Here is a 20,025-nt window from a genome sequence, read left to right as displayed (position 1 = left end):
GAACCTTAAAATTGCCATATAAAGAAACTGAAGAAATGGAACACTTCTCAGGCTCTTGGATGGTAGCACTTAATGGTGTGAATATTCTGCGCAAATTTATCTATGAAATTAATACGCTATAAGAATTTCTTACATTTCAACTTGACAAAATTATTTCTGAAGTTCTTTTGGAAGACTAAACATGCCCAATTTGTCAAAAAAAAATTTTTACAGAAGGACAAAACATAAGTGAGCACTTACAAAGCCAGTTATTACAATGTATTATTAGCCCAGAGTGGTGGTGCAGGCCTGTAATGTCGGCACTTGGGAGGCTGAGGCAGGAGGATCGCCATGAGTTTGAGGCCAGCCAGGGCTACATACTGAGTCCAGGCCTGTACTGCACAGCAACACTGACTCAAAAATAAATAAATAAAAATTAAAAATTCAATTAGCTTATAATAAGATTGTGAGATACCAGCACATGAAATGACAAACTGATAGAAAGGGGAGAGTCTGAATATAAACCTAAGAATCTACAGGGACTTAATATATGGTGTATTTAATATGCCATGTATTTCAAATCAACAATGCAAAAAATGTTTAATCCCATAAATGATGAGACATCAAGTTAAAAAAATTAAATTCGGATCCAGCCCTACCTTATACTTTTCACTTACATGAATTCCAATGGGCTATACATATAAATGTAAAAAATAAAACCACATGGGTAAATATTTTTAGAATCTATCCTGGAGCGGAGACTTTCTAAACATGATATCCAAGCCAAAATTCTGTTTGAAGGATGGTTTTGAATATATAAAAATGTGAAACTTCTACATGACAAAAATACATATATACATAAAAAGTATTAAAAACCAAAATTATGAATAAAAGAAACTGAACATATGATAAAAGAATAGAGGCTATACTACAAAAAGGACACTTTCCAATTAAAATGAACAGTCCAATTTTATAGAAGTGGAAAATGATGTAAATAATTTATAAGAAATTCTAATGGAGCTGGGCACAGTGACACACACCTGTAATCCCAGCAGGTGGATAAGAAATCAAAACAGGAAGAGTACAAGTTCCAGCCCAGGCTAGCAGTTCAGGGACTTAGTGAGACCTTGTCTCAAAACACAACACAAAAGGGTCTGGGGATGCAGCTCAGTGCAAAGGCCCTTGTTCAATCCCTAGTACCACCAAAACAGAGAAAGATAAAGGAAAGGCTAATGACCAAGAGAAAAGCCTGGACTACACATAAAACATAAACAGTAATTATCTCTAAGTGAGGAGTAAAGAGTAACTTTCACTGCCTGTAACATTTCCCTGTATTTCTTGATTTTCAAAAGCTGGTACCCAGGCCAGGGATTCAGCGCAGTGGCACAGTGCCTGCCTGGCAAGCGCGAGGTCTTGAAACTGATTCCTGGTCCACTCCGCCAAAATAAGTAAATTAATAAAATAAAATGTTAAAAGCCAGTACAAATCTCTTTCATGAGACCTTTTTAAAAGTTGTGTTAATCTTTTAAAAAACATGTTCCTGACAACAGCTCACCTGGGAATAGGGAACTGAGAATGTAGCCCGTGGAGGTGCCTAAGATGCAAGTGAAGGGGGAGAGCCATTCTGTCTCCTCTTTGAATTGTTAGAAAGTCAGAAGCCTGAAAGTCCATGTTCTCTCTCCTATACCTGCTCCTCTCCTCCTTGTCCCTCTGTGGGAAATGGCCCTTCCGCCAGTGGGCAGGAAGCTTCCTTCTGCAGTGAGAATGCACTGCCCAGAAGGGCAGGGCTGCCCCAAGAAGGACCATCTTTAGAGGGGGCTGGAAGAGGCATAAGGTCATGAACAGGTGCTGGCACACGCGCCCCCGAGTTCAGGAGCCCCTGGTTCAGGACTACCTGGCCTTTCTCGCCGCCATAAAGGAATGGGGATTTGCACTTAGGTGAATGGCTGCTCTTGCCTCCTTCTCTAGCTTCACGTGCAAAGCCACCAGTACACACGACCAGAGACACAGAGCCCATCCCCTTTGCATCTCCTGCCTAAATCATTTCAGTTAAAACTGGACTCAGAAATCAGGCAATCAGCCAAGCATGGGGGTGCACTCCTGTAATCCCAGCATTTGGGAAGCTGAGGCAGAAGGACTGCCATGCCTAAGACCCTGTCTCAAAATAATTAAGAAATCAAAAGCATCCTGTCTGCCAGCCATACTGGTTGATATTCTGGGTGAACACAAACGCTGAATAATCCTGCCTGAATGCCATGCCATCCCATGACCACCTGTCCTGAGTTCTCATTGAATCCTTGTGACCTGGATGTCTTAGAATCTGTTGATTCCAGCAGTCACTACAGAGCTTAGAGGTGAGATTTCACTGCCTGGCCCTCGTAGGTCCCAAGGAAAGTCTGAAATGGGAAGTGGGTGTGCGCCTGTCACCCCCAGACACACTGTCATTCAAGCCCTTTGGTGTCTAGGACCCCAGCCTATCTGCCTGTTACTCACTTGTACAACCCAACCTCAAGCATCCGTGAGAAAACCCTCTCAGTCCAGACTTCACCCAAAAGATGATGGACGAGAGATCTCCCCATTTAGATCCTCAATCCAGCCAGAGCAATGTCAGAGGATGCCTTTGTTCTGTGATGCTATCTGCTCTGACCTCCATCTCAGAAACCCAGTATGGTGCAAAGACTGGAGACACACATTTAACACAATGGATGCCTGCCTCTTGGATACGTTGATAAAAGCCAACAATTCAATCAGACTCACAGGGTTTAGGCCTGGACAATGCTATGGCTGTTAAACCTGTATGTCCCTACCAGTATGTCACATTGGCTCACAGATGGGGCTTTCCAGAGGTGGGTGGTTCACAGACATGTGAATATGGATCAGGGTGTGTGTAGCACTGGGATTAAGGGTGTGGGCAATGGAAGCCTCACCCTGGGTGTGGGTGGCACCAACTGGATGGGATAAAAGGGACAGAAAGAAGGTAGGCCTGCTGCTCGCTGCCTTCCTGGTTGCTCTGCCAGGGACCATTTCCTCCATGGGATGCCTCTCTGATGTTCCACAGGGCCTTGGAGCCGGCCAACTAGGAACCAAAACCTCTACACCTGAGCTGAAAGACGCCACTCCTCTTATAACCTGTGGGTGCTGGGTGTTTTGTCTCAGCAATAAGAAAAGAAACGAAGATGGAATCTTAACAGTCCTAAGACACACTGCTAGCTGTTAAAGACCAGTTCCAGGCCCAGGTTAGCATCACCTTGCCCCTTCCCAGTCTTTTGTGGGACAGAAATAACAGACTGTTGAGTAAAACTTAACAGGACATAAATGCTCAATGGTTGAGCTATCCTGAGATTAGGTGCTTTTAATCTTTGCATTTTGAGTGATTTCTAGGACCACTGAATCCAAACTGGCCATGTTTCGGAAGCTTAAAGGGCAGGTGATTTGCCTAAGGATGCCCCGTGAGACAGTGTGTGACCAGATTAAAATTGGCTTCCAGATGCCTCTTTCAGCTGTGTGCACAAAAGGGTACAGTATGTGAAAAAAGAGCCAAGTCTTGGGCTAACAGCAGAGGAAACCTTTAACAGCATTTTAAAATGTGAGGTCCTTAAGTTTATACCTTTGCTTTACCAGAGCTACTCACCAAGACCTGAGGGATAGAAAAAGAGATTGTGTTTGAAATCTAGATGGCCCCTGGCTTATTATGATGCTTCTTCGATTGTCTTTACAATGTCGTGAAGCAATACACATTCGGTAGAAACCGTACTTTGAATTTTTAACTTTTCCTTGGCTCACAATATTTGGTAGAATTCTTTCTTGGTGCTGGGCCAAGATCACCAGGGTAAACAATTGATACTCTTCAGTGTGCTGTGTGGCTAAGTAAGGATGATTGATAGATGTTTTACACGGTTTCGATTTGCAGTATTTTCAGCTTGTAATGTTTCTTAGGATGTAATCTCCTAAATAGAGGAGCGTCTCAACAGAGAGGGAGTTTCTAAGCATTGCCTGTGGAGCTCTTTAACTATCCTGTTGGAGACTGGAGGGGACATCTGCCGCCACTCTTGCCCACAACATGCCTAGACCTTCTCTAAAGCCCCCTAAGGAAGTCCTCCCATATACTTTCCACCTGACTGGCCGGAAGGGGTCATGATTCCATGAGTGCCTTGAAAAGCTCCAGCCTTTCTCACACGAGACTATGTATTTCTGAGCCTAAAGCCACGCTGTCGGGAGAAACCCACTGAAGGGCTGAAGGACAGCACCCAGAGCCTAATGCACAGAGCCACTGCACTGCTAGAAGCCCTCTCCAGCAGAGGCTGTCATTGTGCAACAATGGGGAAACAAGCAGGTGACAGCCCGTGGAGACCACTGAGGTCAAAAGATGGCATGCCACATGGATGCCCCCCATGGGAGACAGGCAGGGACCTCAAGTCCAAGCAAGTACTGTGATTTTACAAACTTTTACAAAAAATACAACTTACTGGAGATGCGACTGTGAGACCCTGACCTTCCAAGTTAAACTATTTCTCCCACAGCAGAAGTGGAGAGATTGGAGTCTCATTAGCAGCAAGGCTGTGCGGGCTGTCGGTACAGTGGTACAACAGATCGTAAGTTGAATCCACATGCTATGGGTCACTGTCCAACAGATTTTCAAACTTTAACCTGTCGACGTCTGCACCATTAATTCTGATGGTTCGGTGTTTGTCAGCAAACATCTCTAAGAAGTGTACGTCTGGCTGGGCATGTGTCTCAGTTGCTTTTCTCGTTCCTAAAACAAAATACCCAACAGCCCAAGTTAAGGAGGAAGGGTTTATTTAGCTCACAGTTTGTAGAGGTGTCAGTCCATAGCTGGCTGGCTCCAAGGCAGGGTGGTATGGCAGGCAGGCATCTCGGAGAAGCAGTTCACGGCAGGCAGCAGAGCAACAAGAGAACTACAAGACCTTAGCGGCTTCTTTGTGACCCTTTATATTCTTGTCTAGGCTACCGGGATTAGGACGGTGCCAAACCAATCAGGGGACTAGCTCCACCTATGACCACATTGAGGCTTAGAGGGGACGTCTGGACATAAAAGCCTGTAATCCCAACTACTGAGGCAGAAAAATCATAGGTTTGAGGTCAGCACAGGCAATTTAACAAGACCCCGCCTCAAAGTAAAACATGAAAAGGGCTGGGATGGCACTCAGTCCTGTTACATTAACCTAACTTGTATAACATGCGGGGTTCAATTCCCAGTACACCCCAAAATGAAACAAAGTACAGGACTGAGTGGTCCACACCTCCTGAAGCAGCCCCTGTGGGAACCCCCCAGGATCTGAGGCATGGCCCTCCTGGAGCAGGCATTCCCAGCAGTATTGCAAAATGTGGGAGCACACAGGAGGGGAGAAGAAATGACTCTTACTGGGAACCCCTTGCTCATGAAGGGAGCGGGGCTCTGAGGCTGGGTGTGGTTTGCAACACAGAAGACTGGAAGCCTCTGGAAGTTGGGCTCTCGTTCTGCTTAGTTTTATTTAAAAACCGAAGTGGCAGAAAACTATAGTAGAATTACAGATGCCCAGAGATTTCAGTCACTTTTATGTGTTTTTGTAAATTAAAAAAAAAAAAAAAAAAAAGCTTTTATTCTTTTTTCGCAGTACAGGGGATTGAAGCCCCAGGCTGGGTTTGAACTTGTGATCCTGAAGCTTCAAGTGGGACTGGAGGCGGTTACCACCACACCCAGCTCGGTCTTATTTTTAAACTCTACCTTTTGCTTGGACTGAGGGAGTTTTGGTGAGCACTGTGCACACTGAGCAGACATCCGACTATCAGTGGGAACCGCTACGTAGGGACCAGATCTCTATTAGCAGACAAGCTAATCAGTGCTCATGTGAACATGAATGATTTTTCTGAGCATTAAAGTACAGGATCTGGAGTTAGATCAAGTGGAGCTTGTGAGTATGCAGAGTCCTCATGATATATCAAAATAATCTATTTTATGCAAAGACCTTCTGACCATTTACTTATGGCATTTTAAGGTTGAACTACAGAGATTAAAGAAAAAAATACTCTGTTTTCCTCCCATCTTGTCAGCTGCTTTGTGGAACATCCTGCTTACAGGTCTAACTGAGCCAACGTAGGGAAAGTGTTAGCTTTGCCTGCCACACATTTATTTCCAGTAGCACACCCTGAATTCCCTTTTGCAACTGCTCCTCCTCTACCCTGCGTCCATGTTAATTCCAGAGGTGTTCCCTCATCTCAGACACAGAAGGCTGGATGCGACCCAGCCATGCCAGTGATAGATTTCAGAGAGGAGCACAAAATGTGAGCTCAGCAGCCATGGGGAGTATAGACTGGGACTCCCGCTGGACTCATGGGGAATGGGTGAGTCTTTCCCCAGATGTGGCCATTCAGAGAGAGCAGCACTGAGAGACAGCCTGTCCAGGAGTGAAGCCAGACCCAAGACAGCAAGGGTAAACCCCAGAGAGACAGCAGACAGGGGGCACCTGTACCCAGCAGTGCTGAAACCAGCTATCCCAGGTGTGTCTGTAACTTGAGCCGAGAAACTTGTTCATTAAGCCAGTCCAAGTTTGGATTCTGTTGCTTACAACCAAGCGCCCTGACAAACACAGATACAGAGCCAAAACTTTTTTCCACTGGAAAGGAAGCAGCTTTTGGGTAACTAAGGAAAATATGGGATAAATGTGGTCAGGAGCCTGAGATTTCTGCTGACTATAATAACCAGATTTCACAAAAACCAGCGTAAGCCAGAGCCAGAGCAGCACAGCAGTGGACAACCGAAGATAGGCGGCTTTGGGACCAAACCCTGGCAGGAGAGCCATGTGAAACACTGTGCCTTTCCAAGGGATCCACAGCCAGTCACGCACAACTCCAAGAACCTCGAAGCAAACTAGGAAAATTCCAGTGGAACCTGGGACAAGGTGCCTGAGTAGTTCAGCTCCTCCTGCTAAGACTAACAGTGGTTTTCTGTCTCAGGAATGTCAACTATTCAGCTTGGAAGCTGGCCTATGATACATGTCTGACATTATTTTTGTGCATGGGACTCCCAATGCTTGTTATCATTGTTTAGTACAGCTTCTTGCATTTAATAGTCACTGTTATTTAGATGAATAAGATGCTAGATTCATCTGAAAATCTACACAAAAATCCCAAGATAGATACATTTATTTATGGCTTTTTTTGAGACAGCTCTTGCTGCGTAGTTCAGGCTGGCCTTGACCTCACAGTGTGGCCCAGCTGGCCTCGAACTCACAGTTCATCCTATCTCAGCCTCCTCCAGTGCTAGGATTACAGGTGTGTGTCCCCACACCCAGCTGTTTATTTTTAATTGTAATAACATTCCATTAAGTGGCATATGTATGCTAACTGCTTAAAATATCTCTTCTGAATCTGAATTAAGCCTCAAACAACTTCAGGAATACGTAATTACTGATTTCATTTTACAGATGAGGAAAGTGAGCCTTAGAGAGGTAAGTTTTGCCTGGGTTAAAGAGTGGTGAAGGCAGGATTCAAACCTGTGTCTCAAAAATCCATAAACCTGTGCTCTGAACACCCCGTATCGCCTGTGGGCTGAAGCGAAGGCCTCTCTGGAGGCCCTTCACATCCAAATTTCCTGATCCCTGGCTGAGGCACAGACAGGCCCCGGTCTCATCAGAGCTGGCTTCCTGCAGCGGGCACAGGAGACCTTTCAGCCACTCTGCTTCTGTTCTTTGCCCACCCACTGCTCCCAAGTCAGGTCCTGCCAGAGGTACTCACTTCCACCAGGATGCAGGCTCAGCTTGAAAAATATTGCAGATGACAAAACATCACTGTCTCCACTTCAAAATAATGTATACGCACTTCAGGAAAAGACTAATAACTGTCTGGGAGCCAATAGCCACCACTTTGAGCACTTGTAGAGCCCACAGGTAACTTGGATTAATCACACGCTGTCTCAATAAATTTAGTATTAAAATATTTACACAATTTTTTCTTTTCCTAAAGTGTGCATACATTTGTGGTGGGAGGGGCTGTTTTTAATTAACATCCTCATTTCTTTTAAAAGGTTCAATCCAATCAGTAAGGGATCAATTCCATGCTCCTGCTCAAATTTGTGATCATTTTCAATTTCATTAGTAAAATGCAGGGGCTGGGGATGTAGCTCAGTGGTAGAGCACTTGCCTAGCATGCACAAGGCCCTGGATTCCATGCCTAACAAAGCAAAAAAGTAAACACATGCTTAAAAATAAATTTAAAAGTCTGACACAGCTCTGGCCTCACACAGTGAACTAACTGGTGCTTGCAACTCTAAACCCTTTAGATCTCCAATCCAGAGCCTCACTTTTCACTGAGGATTGTGCAGTCCAGTGTGCCCATGACAAAGCGAGGTGAAAAGGGGCCCTGCAGGTGCACCCCATAAACAGTGAAACATACACGGAAACCCCACAAACAAAACACTGGATGCACCCCACTGCCGGAGTGGAACTGCCTTCTCATGAATAATAATGTTAGTTCTCTTATTTGCTGAGGGGACTGCTTAAGGCTGGTACTAGACAAATGTTTACTTTTGGTCTGAGCACCAAAAAGGTATTAGAAGATTTAGGATTCCAGGAAGACAGGAGCAGGAGTCTCCCACAACTAACTCTGCCTTAGACTCACCTCCTGGGACTGCTGCAAAAGAGCAGAGGCCACTGCTGGTCTCCACCTCTGCCCTTTCACTTGGCCCTTTCCACTCAGCAGTTCTCTAAGCCCAGGTTAGAAAATGTCAACCACAGAGTGAGAGCACAGGCACAGGATTCAAAAGGAAGTACCCTGAACACTCGCTGAACCAAGCTCAGAAGAGCCACGGGCTTTAGCATTTTCTGCTGCAAAACTCTCCAGGGTACCCGGTGTCTTCCTGGGTTGCAGGCAGAGGGAAACAGAGCCATAGGAACTCAGACAGACCCAGAGTCACAGGCAAGTCAAGGCGGACAGGTGGGTTCCGGACTCTGGCAGCCAGCTTCCAAGCTTCCCAAGCCCCCAAAATGTTCTAATGCAAAGATCCCTTCTCTGTGAAACAGTGGGCACATGGTTTTATACAGACACAGCGGTGGATGAGACGACCTCTGAAGGTCACTTCCAACCTCCAGTTCCTATCTGACACTTAACAACTGTGACCAACCAGGCTCCGGGGTAGGCTGAGGCCAGGGGCTAACTTCCAGCAAAAGCAGAGCAAACCAAGAGCCAGGATGGCTCCAAGACAGCTGGCAGAGGATCCCGCCTTTCCCTGGTTAACCGGCTGCTAGGCTTCTATTCCTTCATCTCGTTCTGGTTGCCCCTCCTTTTCCCATGGGTTGCATAGATACAGAAAGTGCCTTTGCACCAATTCCTGGGCACCAGTTTATCCTGTTCAGTAGGCCCTGGGCTGGGGGAAAGGTGGGAGGGTGTCCCTGGGGGAGGCTTCTAGCACTGAAGGTGCAGCCCGATGCAGGCTTTCTCCCCCAGGCTGAGAACAGCCAGATGGAGAGGGGGAAATCGGAAAGATTTGAAAGTCAACACTAACAAACACAACAGAACTGTTTTTGTTTCTTCCTTTTAAATCAAGACAGCTCGTGATCATAAGACATTGAGAAATCAAATGGACTGGGTTTCCATGCCCAGCTGTTTCAGGGGCTCCCGAAAGACCGACTACTAGGAAATCATCCACCCACTCTTCTTCTTCTCAATGAACTTATTTGGGAAGACCATTGTCAGCCACTTTTCCCGTGTGTCATATGATCTTCTCCCTGGGAAGTTTAATCTGGGAATTTCCCACAGCCCTGGCGGAATGACTAGTTCTTGGGATACGCGTCAGCAGCCCAGAGAAGAATGTAAACGGCCCTAATGTGCCTTTTCCTAGGGTTACATCCTTATGTGTGAAGGTGAGAGGGGAACCCCGCCACACAGCACTTTTACTCTGGTACCTCCTTCCTCCCTGGAGCCCTCACACCCTCTTCTCTCTCCTCACCGCCCACAGGGGATGTGCAGAAAAACCGGGGGTGCTAGGGTGCACTCGGGAAGATCTGCCTCCACACTACTGTGACACAGTCACCCTGCCAGCCTGACACCAGCTTCTCTCAGGCCACACTACTTTGTTATTGCTTGGACGGACAGATGGAGGAGGGCAGGGGACAAAAAAATGAGGAGGATCAGCAACTGGTCCATCCCTGCTTCCCTCCCCTCCCTGGGACCACAAGGAACGGGTCACCGCCCTCCGTTCTGAGGGAGCCACGTCAGCACGGACTGGACTGGGACGTCTCTCCCTGGGCCTGCAGGAGTCTCCGCCTCCTATTAGAAACCCTAAGCAAGCCCTTTGGAAGGAGCCCTGCAAACCTTGGCCACTGTCCTCTGGGCTAGAGCCACCTGCCTGCAGCCCTCTGCTCCCCTCTCCCACACAGGTCCATGCTCCCAGACAGGATGCCTGAGTGTCCCCGACATTCTCGAGGGGCAGGGGGCAAACTGTATTTCTGCTGAGGATGAAAACAAAACTGAGCTGTCAGGGGCACCGTCCATAAAAGCCCTGCAACGGGTCTGTGGTATCAAAATGTCATGGGGGTGGGGGTGGGCAGGGTTAACAAATATGGTACGGGAGGGGAAAAGTCTCAACTTAGGTGAGACGCGATGGGAAAGAAGGTAGAGAAACAGTGACCCATGTGAGCCCTTCTCAAGCTGGGGTGTAAATACATCTCATCTCAGAGAAACCTGCTTAAAAAAATGCCACTAGGCAGCCTCTCTGGGGACCCCCTGGGAAAAATCGGCTGAGAGAGCGCCTCTTGAAGACAAGAGCAAAGGGTTGGGAGTGGGCTGTGGCCATCTGTGACCTGCCAGAGGCCTCTGCCTGCCAGGTTTGGGTGCAAGCAAGGCCTCGCTCTACCCCTGAAACCCAGCTTCCTGGCATGGAGTTGCGGGCTACACCCATTACCCTGACGCTCCTCAACCAGAGTTCACTCAAGCCACAGAGTAGAATTCCAGAGGCACAGAGCAACCAGGGTCCTTCGGAAGCCAAACTCTGAAGCTCGCTACTGATGGACGTTCCTTAGAGGGGTGGGAACACTTCTGTTTTCTGGACAGGAGGACACTTTCTGCTGGCAAAGCTGTGTGGGTCCCTTCCTCCAGGTGTACCCAGGACAATGTTTAAACAGGAGAAGGAGAAACAGCAGCAGATGCTGGAAAAGCTGGAAAAGCTGGAGGTCTTCCAGATCTTGTTCCCTGTTCTTGTTCCATGAGCTTTTATTTAAAAAAAATTTTTTCTAAACTGGTTATAGTGGCATAAATCTATAATCTCAGACTCTGGGAGGCTGAAGCAGGAGGACTAGAAGTTAAAGCACAGGCTGGGCAAATCAGTTATTCACCAAGGCCCTGTCTCAAAATTTAAAAAAAGGAGTCAGGTGTGGTGACATATCCCTGTAATCCCAGCACTCAGGAGGCTGAGGCAGAAGGACTGTCACAAATTGGAGGCCAAACTGGGCTACATAGTGAGTCCAAGACCAGCCTGAACTGCATAGCTAGACTCTGTCCCAAAAAAGAATAATACATAAATAAATAAATGGTTGGGGATGTGGTTCAGTGTAAAGAGCTTGGATTACATCCCTGGATTAAAACCTGGATTAAGAATTTGGATTAAGGGGCTGGGGAGCGATCCTGGCAAACTTGATATCCTGAGGTTCATTCCTAGTTCCAAAATAAAATAAAATTTGTATTAAAAATATTCAGTAGAACTATGATGTGTGGCACTTGGGGTTTCTTAATTTCAGAATCCTGTAAGTAGTGTCATTAAGGTAAACCCCTTGGTCACCACTTGGGGATAGCTGACTTTAAAACATTCCAAAAGGAGTAACATAAAATACTTTTAGGAATGAAAATACTTAGACATGAAAACAAGACCTAACTTGTTTATCATTGAGGTATCAGCTGAGCATGACTCCATCGGCCTATTTTGATGATGCTCTGGAACTCAAACACAGTTGTTTCCCTCTCCAAAGGGCACGACCCCTCTCTCTCTTTTTCTGGCATTTTGGAGACTGAGTTTCACTATGTACTCCAGGATAGCCTTGAACTCACAGAGAGATCCTCCTGCCTCAGCCCCACAAGTGCTGAGATTATAGGGATAATCCCATACCTGGCAGATGTGGGATTATCCCTATAATCTCACCCTCCACCCCAAATACTTAGATTTAGGATAAATTTAATGTTGCTTACAGTTTCACTGCCAGTCCTTTATTAAAAGGTTTTGGGGCAAGATCTATCTAAATTGCCCAAGCAGGACTGGAACTTGTGATCTTCCTGCCCCAGCCTCCTGAGTGCTGGGATTATAAGGTGCATGTCACTGGGCCCAGATATTTTGATATATTTTCATGAAAAGCACTTAAGTAGATCTGTTGATACTAAACAATACACTATTAAGTTTCCAAAAAGTCTGGGAACAAGGAAAAGATTGTATTTGTTACAGGTTTTTGCCCCTTCAGGGTAACAATGGATCTACTATTAAAGCTGTAGAGGTGTATCACTTAAATAGACAGCTGGTCTGGAGGCCTAGGAAAATAAAATTTAACATAGTATTTGAAAATGTGAACTGATATATTGCTTAAAAATAAGATTATCTTAGCCAGCTGTGATGGTACCTGCCTATAACCCCAACATTCAGGGTGCTGAGGTAGGAGGAATAATGTGTCCGGGGCACCTTGGCAATTTATCAAGGACCCGTCTCAAAATAAAAAGGGCAGACGCCAGGTGTGGTGCCCATGCCTGTAATCCCAGCACTTGGTAGGCTGAGACAGGAGGATTGCCAAAAATTCAAGGTGAGCCTGAACTACCTAGAGTGACCCTATCTCAAAAAAACAAAAACAAAAACAAATTAATGAATTATTAATTAGCAAACAGGCAGGGAGTGTAGCTCAGTGGTCAAACACATTCTGAAAGTGTATGAGGTGGCCCCAGCCCAATCTCCAGCACAGCAAAGAAAAAAAAAGGAGAGAGAGAGAAAAAAAGAGAAGAAAAAAGATCCAAGTCAATTGCTGGAAGACAGGAATTCTGGCCCAATATTGCCAGATCTTTTGATTTCTCTAGAGAAGTCAGAAATCTGGATTTGATTCCTGACTTTTACAAACCCTATTTGGCTAAACCAAACAAACCGGCAAAGTATTTTCAGTAGCAAGGATCCAGTTTGCAAGCTGCAGAGTAACTTTCTTAGGTTCTTACAACTAGGAAACAAAGGATAAATCAGAACCCCACTCAGTGGACTCAACTTCCTCTTTCCTCCCTTTCAGGGTGTGTGGAAAGAGCTGCCCTGAGTCAAATGTGTTGAAATGGTTCAACTTCCAAAGCTGCTGGCCTGTGGCTGTGGCTGTGGCAGTGGCAGCCATATGAGGCTCCGTCACCAACCAGGAGTGCTTCCCAGGGGAAGGGTGAGGAGTACTGAACAAGGAGGGGTGTGGCAGGGATTTTAGCTCTTAAAAATCTTTGCACAACCCAGACATTCCCAACGCCACCTCTGCCCACCTTCTGGATTTAACAACCTGCAAAAAGAAAACCAGGAAGCTCCTTACTCCACCCTAAAGTGAATCTAATTTGAAACTGTTATCTGGGACTTGGAATGCACAAAACCTTCTACCAGTCTCTTGAGAATCCTTAGTGCATACCTCTCTCTGGCAGGAGAATGCGTTCTGGCAATATTTACCAGAAAATCTTGGGGTTTTGGTCCAACCGTGCCCTAGAATGAAGAGGTCTCCTGCACTGCCCACATCACTGCTTCCTAAACACTGACTGCAGCCTTTGAAATGGGATGAATATTTCACTTCCTTTCACACCCTGGACTGTGTAAAAAGGTCCTCCCGAAACAGCCTAGCTGTCTTGCTGTGTTGAGAATTAAAAAGGAGCACGCATGCACCCACACATGAGCAGCCATTTCTATAAATGCCTGAGCAAAGCACTCAGCCAAATGGCCCAGAATGCTGGAAATCCTGCTCGGGAGCTGGACAGACTCGGTAGCTCAGAGGCACTGCAGGCCTCCCCAGCTGCAGGCCTGGGCAGCTTCCCCTGAAGGAGAAAATGCCTTTGCTCAAGGTGGCAGTGGGTGTCGCCCATGTGAACAGCCCCACTCCGGGAACATGGCTGACAGGGCCAGGCCCGCCCAACAGCTGTTGATGAGTAACACCCTCAGCTCCTACCCCCCCTTCACCCCCAGAGCCACGCTAAAGGTCACATCCCCCAACACAGACCATCCACCTGCCTGGCAGATACACTTTCCAAAGGTGCTGCTGGATGGAACCCTACATGCGGACCCCACCTGGAACCTGATTTTGCATGAATCAAGGAGGAAATCCAGATTCACTGCAGTGCCGGCAGCCACCCCCAAAAGAAATCACTTTCCAAGGGAAGTAAAACATGAGAGGCAGTTACATAGCCTTTTAAAAAGCAAAGCACAACAAGAGCTAAAATCCGAGTGTCATTTTGAAACCAAAAACCGAGGGGTCTTCTCTTACTGTCAAATCTTCACACATAACACGCAAAATTGCAGTGCCTTCCTAAGGGACTCCGACAACCTCTTAAACAGGCTGTCGCTGGACAGAGGGACAGAATGTTACCAGGAGAAGGCCAGGGCTCCTGCATCAGCACAGCAGTTATAAAAGGATCTTTCTAAAGATGGCCAAACAGCATGGCTGAATGTGAATGTTTTCCAACTTTTTCTGAGCACAGAACTGGCTGACCAAGGTCCCTGTGAATCTGCAAAGCCCATTTTACACGCAGATGCCTTTCCGGCCACATTCATTAGTCCAGATCCCCGGCTTGCCCTCCCCGGGACTGGTTCGACCTGGACCTCGCAGCCTCCAGAACTGCCCATCATTACAGAACCTTGACCTCCAGGCACGGATCACAGCGCCACACTAACTGTTCCATCTCAGGGCGAGGGTGCAACCTCAGTCACTCAGGAGGGTGGGGTAAGGGTGGGGGTGGGGTCAGCTCTGGAATCTGGCTCCTTCGGAAGGCTAACTCGGGAAGTTAACCCACCAACCATTACTTGATCAAACTCCCCTGCTGCCTGAAGCAGTGTTATTTTAAACCTCTCAGGGGACTCTTGGCCAAATTTAAAAGCACCTTGGCAAGCCCTGAAAGTAGCAGGCATCCATCTGAGTCCTTAGTCACCCCTAAAAGGCTCCATAGAAAGTGCGCTTCCAACATCCCCCAGGACGCACACACACACACAACTTCTCTTCAACCCCATAAGGGAATGAAATGAAAGACAGGCCATCTGACTTCCCCGCTGCCCCAGTCTTCCCAGGTGGGGTGGCCCCGAGGTGCCGAGTGCGGAGTCCCGGGGGCGGGGCGCGCCCAGAGGGAAAGAGGGGCGGGCCCGCCTAGCCACGCACAGCCCTCGCTCGGCTTGCGAGTTTAAGGCTCTCGGTGGCTTCTAGAGCCTGGGGGACAATTAAAAGAGTCTGAGCTTCCCACCTCTGCACCATTAAATCACCGCAAGCGTAAAAAAAGCATCGTCTCCAAATGTTTCGCTCTAGGCCGAGAGCCTCGTCCTGAGCACCCAGGCGCGCTGCCCGGCCAAAGGTTAACTAACCCCAGAGCGCGGGGGAGAGGGGACGCCGCTAACCTGTATGCACTCTGTAATGGGCTTTGAGATGGGAGGATTTTCCATAGACTTTCCCACAGCCACTGTAGGGGCACTTGTGCCTCTTTTCGGAGGCGTGTTTCCCCTTCGCAGCCACTCCAGGGTGGAGGAGGGAGAGCGGGCTGGGCGCGCTGCCAGGATCCTGTCTCTCCTCCGGGCTGTGGGAAGGACTCGACCCAGATTCGGTGGTCACGTCGCTGTCGGATCCCATATCCTCATCAGGACTCTCCAGACTGTCGCTGCACACCGAGGGGGTCTGGATGGGTCGGTACTTGTTCAGGTCCAGCAAGCTCTTGGCGATGGTGACCAGCGTGCAGTAATCCTTCCAGGTGTCCCCCGGGTCACCGTGCTCCTTGGTCACCTCGCGTTCAGGTAGTCGCAGTCGCTCGGCGTCCGGAGCGCCCCCATGCTCCGGCACCGCAGCGCGGTTCGAAATGGAAACCAGACACTGGGCAGCCACGAAGTCCATGTAGGCGGCCGCGGACATGGTGCGGCGACAGCGGCCCCGGCGGCGCGGCCAAACTTGGCGGTGGCTGCGGAGGTTGGGCTCGCCCTGCCCTGGCTTCGGACGAAGAGCGCGGCGCGGCGCGGCGGCCAAGGGGGCGGGGGCGCGGGCGCTTCCGACTCGCAGGAGCGCCGAGGCGACCTCAGCCCCTCATCTTTACGTAACTGGCAGCGCCTCCGCACGCAGCATCCACAGCCCGGGGCTCAGCCGCACCGCCGCCTCTCGCCGCCGCCCCTGCCCGGCGCCTGGCGCGATCCCCCCGGATGGACGGGCGGACGGGCGCGCCTGCCCTTCGGAGCCGGCTCCCTTGGAAAGATGCCACACGTGGCGATCGCAAGTTTATTCGACTGAAAACGCCCCCGAGGCGCGGCGAGAGGAAACTGCAAGAGAGGAACGCCCTCGACCGCCTCTCCGTCAAGGGAAAGCCCAGCACATTCACTCGACCACCTCCACGCGGATGGCGAGGGCCGCGCCGCGCGCCAGGTCTAGGAGACACTTTTCCCCCCGTCCGCGGACGGCTTCTGAGCGCCGGGTCCGGCCGGTCCGCACCGTTCCGGCATTCTCTTGCTCAGTAACAATTTCGCAGAATCCCATCACGTCACAATCCAAACCCCCTCCAATTGGCCAGTGGGGAGGGTGATTCAACTCTGTTTACTTTCTCCCCCTGCCAGTCAGAACGGCCTTTCGGTGGAGAGGAGCGTCTAGAACTAGAGGCTTGCGGCCAATCCGACTGTTCCATTCCGCTGCCTCGTGCTACCTCTCCAGCCTCGAACGCAGACTTTTAAAAGGGTAACAGCCGGGAGGCCGGAAAGGGGCCGCTGCTCATCCTCTAGGGGCGCCGCTCTGTCCGATTGCCAGTCCGGGGCTCCTGGCTCCTGGCTGTAGTTCCTGCTTGCAGAGCTTCAGGACCCATCTCCCCTAGTCAGTTGCGCTGGTTCCTATGACAAAAGACAACTTCAGCTTGGGTTTTCCAGTCTGCAAACGGTTAAGTGACTTCCTGCAAACGCTACAGTCCCAGCAACCAGCCTTCCAATCAAAAGTAAGTTGGTTGATGTCACTGGCATTGGCTCATCCAATCAGAAGCGCGTTTCGAAAGCCAGCGCTCCACGCACACTTGTAGGCGCGCAGAGCTGTACTGAAATTGGACACATCTGTGTATCTTGTGTTGTTGGTAGTAAAGTTGTGAAATGAGTGGGAACCCAGAGATGATGAGTAAACGCAGTGTAAATCTATACTTCCTCCCAAAAGAGGTCTCACTATGTCAGGACAGGTCGTTCAAAAATAAACACAAATGAGAAAACATCAGTCGGTTTTCTGGTTTTGTCTTCTGGGATGAAAGATATGTTTAAGTAGAAAAAGCCTTATATCTCATACATCAACTATGACCAACTCATCTTTAAGATTCAGAGCTAACAAAAATTCTGCCTTTAAAGCATAGTCTTTATCAAATAGTTCTTACGCAGAAACATTCTATCTTTCCCTTTGCTGTGTCCGAATTTTGTTTTTCTTTCCTGGTGTAGTTTATGTTACGTAAATTACTTTTGTTTCCCTGTAAACCTAGTTTAGCCCACCTTCAAATACAGGAGGGAAAAATTCCTCATTTGTAGAATTTTTCCAAAGAAACTTCATTTTCTTTCCAGAGTCTCTGCCCCACAGCATGACAGTGGGACTCTTTACCTGTGTAGAGGTGGGCACAGAAAAGTGGCTTACCTACCTTTTTAGGTAGGTCATGACAAAATAAATCGAAACCACAAGTTTCCTGACTTCTGGCTCTTTGTAGTTTAAAACAGAGACCTTTGCTTTGGTTTTTGTGAAATATTAACTGTGCCAAAAGAGTCTTAAGAACTGGAACCAGCTGGAGCTCCTTTGCCATTGAATGCCATTGCCGTGGCATTACTTGATCAACAATTAGTGTGGGTCTTGGAGTCTGATTAACTCAGCTCGCCTCTCCCTCTGGTTTGCTGGGGTTGTTTTCCACCCTTATACCCCATAAAAGTATCAATGGCTGGCCTCTCTCAGGAGGCATGCTATCAACACAGTTGATTAAAAACATATATACCGCCCTGCATGAGACTTATCTGTTTCTCTGTGGTGTAGATTTGATGAACTGGAACCCTGCCTCTCACTCACTACAAACCTTCATTAAGATTTGTAAAAGTTACAGCAGATTCTTTGTCTCTAAGGGAAGTGTCTTAAATTAACCCAATTTGAAAATTAGGGTAGCTGGGTGTGGGGACCTACCCTTGCAATCCCAGCACTGGGAAGGCTGAGGCAGGAGGATTGCTCACTTAGGCCAGCCTGGATTAAGTATACTGAATTCAAAGCTAGTTGGAACTCCATAGTAAAACCTTGTCTCAAAAAACAAAAAGAGTGGTTTTGAATTTTGAAGTCACCACAGTAGATGACTACATAGGGAAGGAACATGCAGGAGGAAAGGCAGTCCTGGTCAACAGAAGACATCATCACCCTATCACTGTCTTTATCCCATGACCTTCGATTGCTTACTCTGTGCCAGGCCCAGTACCAAAGACCCTGCATGTCACAGCAACCCTGTGAGGCAAGTAGATCATACAAGGCTACCGTGGAGCTTTCCTGGAATTTCTGTACCCAGTATCCAGTATCCAGTACCCAATACCCTTAATTCACTAAAGCCCAGGGGGATTTGCCTACTTTGTAACCTTTCTGAGCCAAACTCTGCCTAGGATATGTGATCACTTAGAAAGTGTACCTTTGTTTGCCTCCATAAGCTTTAGAACAAAAACTAGTGAGATTTTTCCAGGGATGGCTCACAGTGGCTCCCACAATTTTTGTCTTGCTGGTTCTAAGGATTAAAGCTAGGGCCTTCACCCTACGCTACATCCTGAGCCCTTTAAAGAAAGTATTTTGGTCTGGGCTGGTGGTACAGGCCTGTAATCTCAGTGTTAGGAAGCTGAGGCAGGAGAATTGCTACAAGAGTCTAGGTTTTATCGTGAATTCAAGGCCATTTTGGAATAGCAAGACCTTGCCTAATAAACAATTTTAAGATAAATTACATTTTTATTATAAATTATTTTGAGACAGTATCTCACTAAGTCACCAAATTGCCTAGTCTGGGTTTGAATTTTTGATCTTCTAGTCTCAGTTTCCCAGAGTGATGAGATTAAAGCAAGTACTGTCACAGCCAACTCCAGACTTATATTAACTGGCCCTGTGTTAGTAAAATACACATCTCGGGTATATAGATAGCTTTACCTTAATGTCAGCATGAAAACAGATGCTATCTATGTGTGTCTCTTTTACATATTGACCTACCATAACTGCTGGTTGATTTAGAGATTCAGAGAACACTTTCTCCTTTTCCTTTTCCCTGTCACTCAGTCTCCAGGTATTTATGCTCTTGGCAGTCCCCTAGGCATGGGAAACACAAATGAAAAGTGACTCTGTTTTCCATGAGACTTACATGTTAAAAGCAAATAACAAGTAATAACTTCTACATCAGGTTTTTATCGCATCTGTTCAACACAAGAAACCAATTTACGCTGTTTTGTCAGCATATGGTTATCTCAATTAAATTTTGGCAAAATATCCCAAATTAATATGAATCATCCCTAATTAAAACGCATAATGTATCAGTAAGGTAGCTAGCTTGCCGTATAACATAAGAGGTCTGCTTTCTCCTCCAATTAGTTTTCACTAGTACACATGACAAATCCACACCAGCCAACCAGGAGGAGCAAGAAAAGTCAGTGCTCCGAGTTTGTGTGTTTTTATTTCCACATTCTAAGTAGGCCTTGTTGTATTATCTATGTTGTCAAAACAGTGGCTTATGGGCTGGAGCCAGAACTATCAACCTCATTTTCTGAGCATCCTAAAATAATTGCCATTATCCTCTCCCAATAAGTAGAGCCTCCAGTGCAGGCGGATCTTTCTGCATGAGAAGGCCAGGGTGGGAAGTGGCCTTCTGGGATTG

At 47.5% G+C, this 20,025-nt stretch overlaps 1 protein-coding gene across 1 annotated transcript in view; it reads right to left on the bottom strand.

The window, feature by feature from the left end:
• Positions 1-17,353, bottom strand: part of Klf9 (KLF transcription factor 9) — a 28,596-nt gene extending 11,243 nt beyond the window's left edge. Inside the window, exon 1 of the mRNA XM_003472204.4 lies at positions 15,554-17,353. Coding sequence (XP_003472252.1) covers positions 15,554-16,058 — 505 coding nt within the window. The 5' untranslated portion in view covers positions 16,059-17,353. The remainder of the gene's footprint in view (positions 1-15,553) is intronic.
• Between the last annotated feature and the right edge of the window lie 2,672 nt (positions 17,354-20,025).

The sequence above is a fragment of the Cavia porcellus genome, unplaced genomic scaffold (assembly GCF_034190915.1).
Source record: "Cavia porcellus strain 051 isolate PalLab524CR breed Dunkin Hartley unplaced genomic scaffold, mCavPor4.1 scaffold_1, whole genome shotgun sequence".
Taxonomy (NCBI): domain Eukaryota; kingdom Metazoa; phylum Chordata; class Mammalia; order Rodentia; family Caviidae; genus Cavia; species Cavia porcellus.
Note: the sequence above shows the minus strand (reverse complement) of the source record. Positions and strands in the feature narration are given on the sequence as shown.